The sequence below is a fragment of the Pygoscelis adeliae genome, unplaced genomic scaffold, assembly GCF_000699105.1.
Source record: "Pygoscelis adeliae isolate BGI_AS28 unplaced genomic scaffold, ASM69910v1 Scaffold456, whole genome shotgun sequence".
Lineage (NCBI taxonomy): Eukaryota > Metazoa > Chordata > Aves > Sphenisciformes > Spheniscidae > Pygoscelis > Pygoscelis adeliae.
In genome coordinates, this window is record NW_008825007.1 from 2,434 (window position 1) to 2,865 (window position 432).

Sequence of the window (432 nt, forward strand, 5' to 3'; positions counted from 1 at the left end):
CAACGTCGCCTCACCGCCCGTGAGCGCTTCCAGAACCTGGACAAGAAAGCGAGCTCGGACACCGCCAACGCCACGCTGGACACCCTGCACAAGAACAGCATCAGGCACATACTGGGGGGGCGAGTGGGTGGAGGGACAGGCTCGGCTGGGTCACCCCAGGGGCTCCTTGGGGGTGCTGGCCCCTGAGCATCCCTTGGCTGTGTTGCCGTCCGGTGCGGGAGCTGGGACAGTCCTGGAGCATTGCTGGGTATCCCTGAGCATCCCTCCACGTGGGTGGGGGAGATGGAAGGGCCCAGCCCCAGGAGCTGGGACAGCCCTGGGCATCCCTGGAGCATCCCTGGGTATCCCTGAGCATCCCTGCACGTGGGTGGGGGAGATGGAGGGGTCCAGCCCCAGGAGCTGGGACAGCCCTGGGCATCCCTGGAGCATCCG

At 67.1% G+C, this 432-nt stretch overlaps 1 protein-coding gene across 1 annotated transcript in view; it reads left to right on the plus strand.

The window, feature by feature from the left end:
- Nucleotides 1-432, plus strand: part of ARPC1B (actin related protein 2/3 complex, subunit 1B, 41kDa) — a gene marked incomplete at its 5' end in the record, with an annotated part of 5,766 nt that overhangs the window by 2,166 nt on the left and 3,168 nt on the right. The window contains one exon of the mRNA XM_009326212.1: nucleotides 3-127. Within this exon, the coding sequence (XP_009324487.1) occupies nucleotides 3-127 (125 nt within the window). The remainder of the gene's footprint in view (nucleotides 1-2; nucleotides 128-432) is intronic.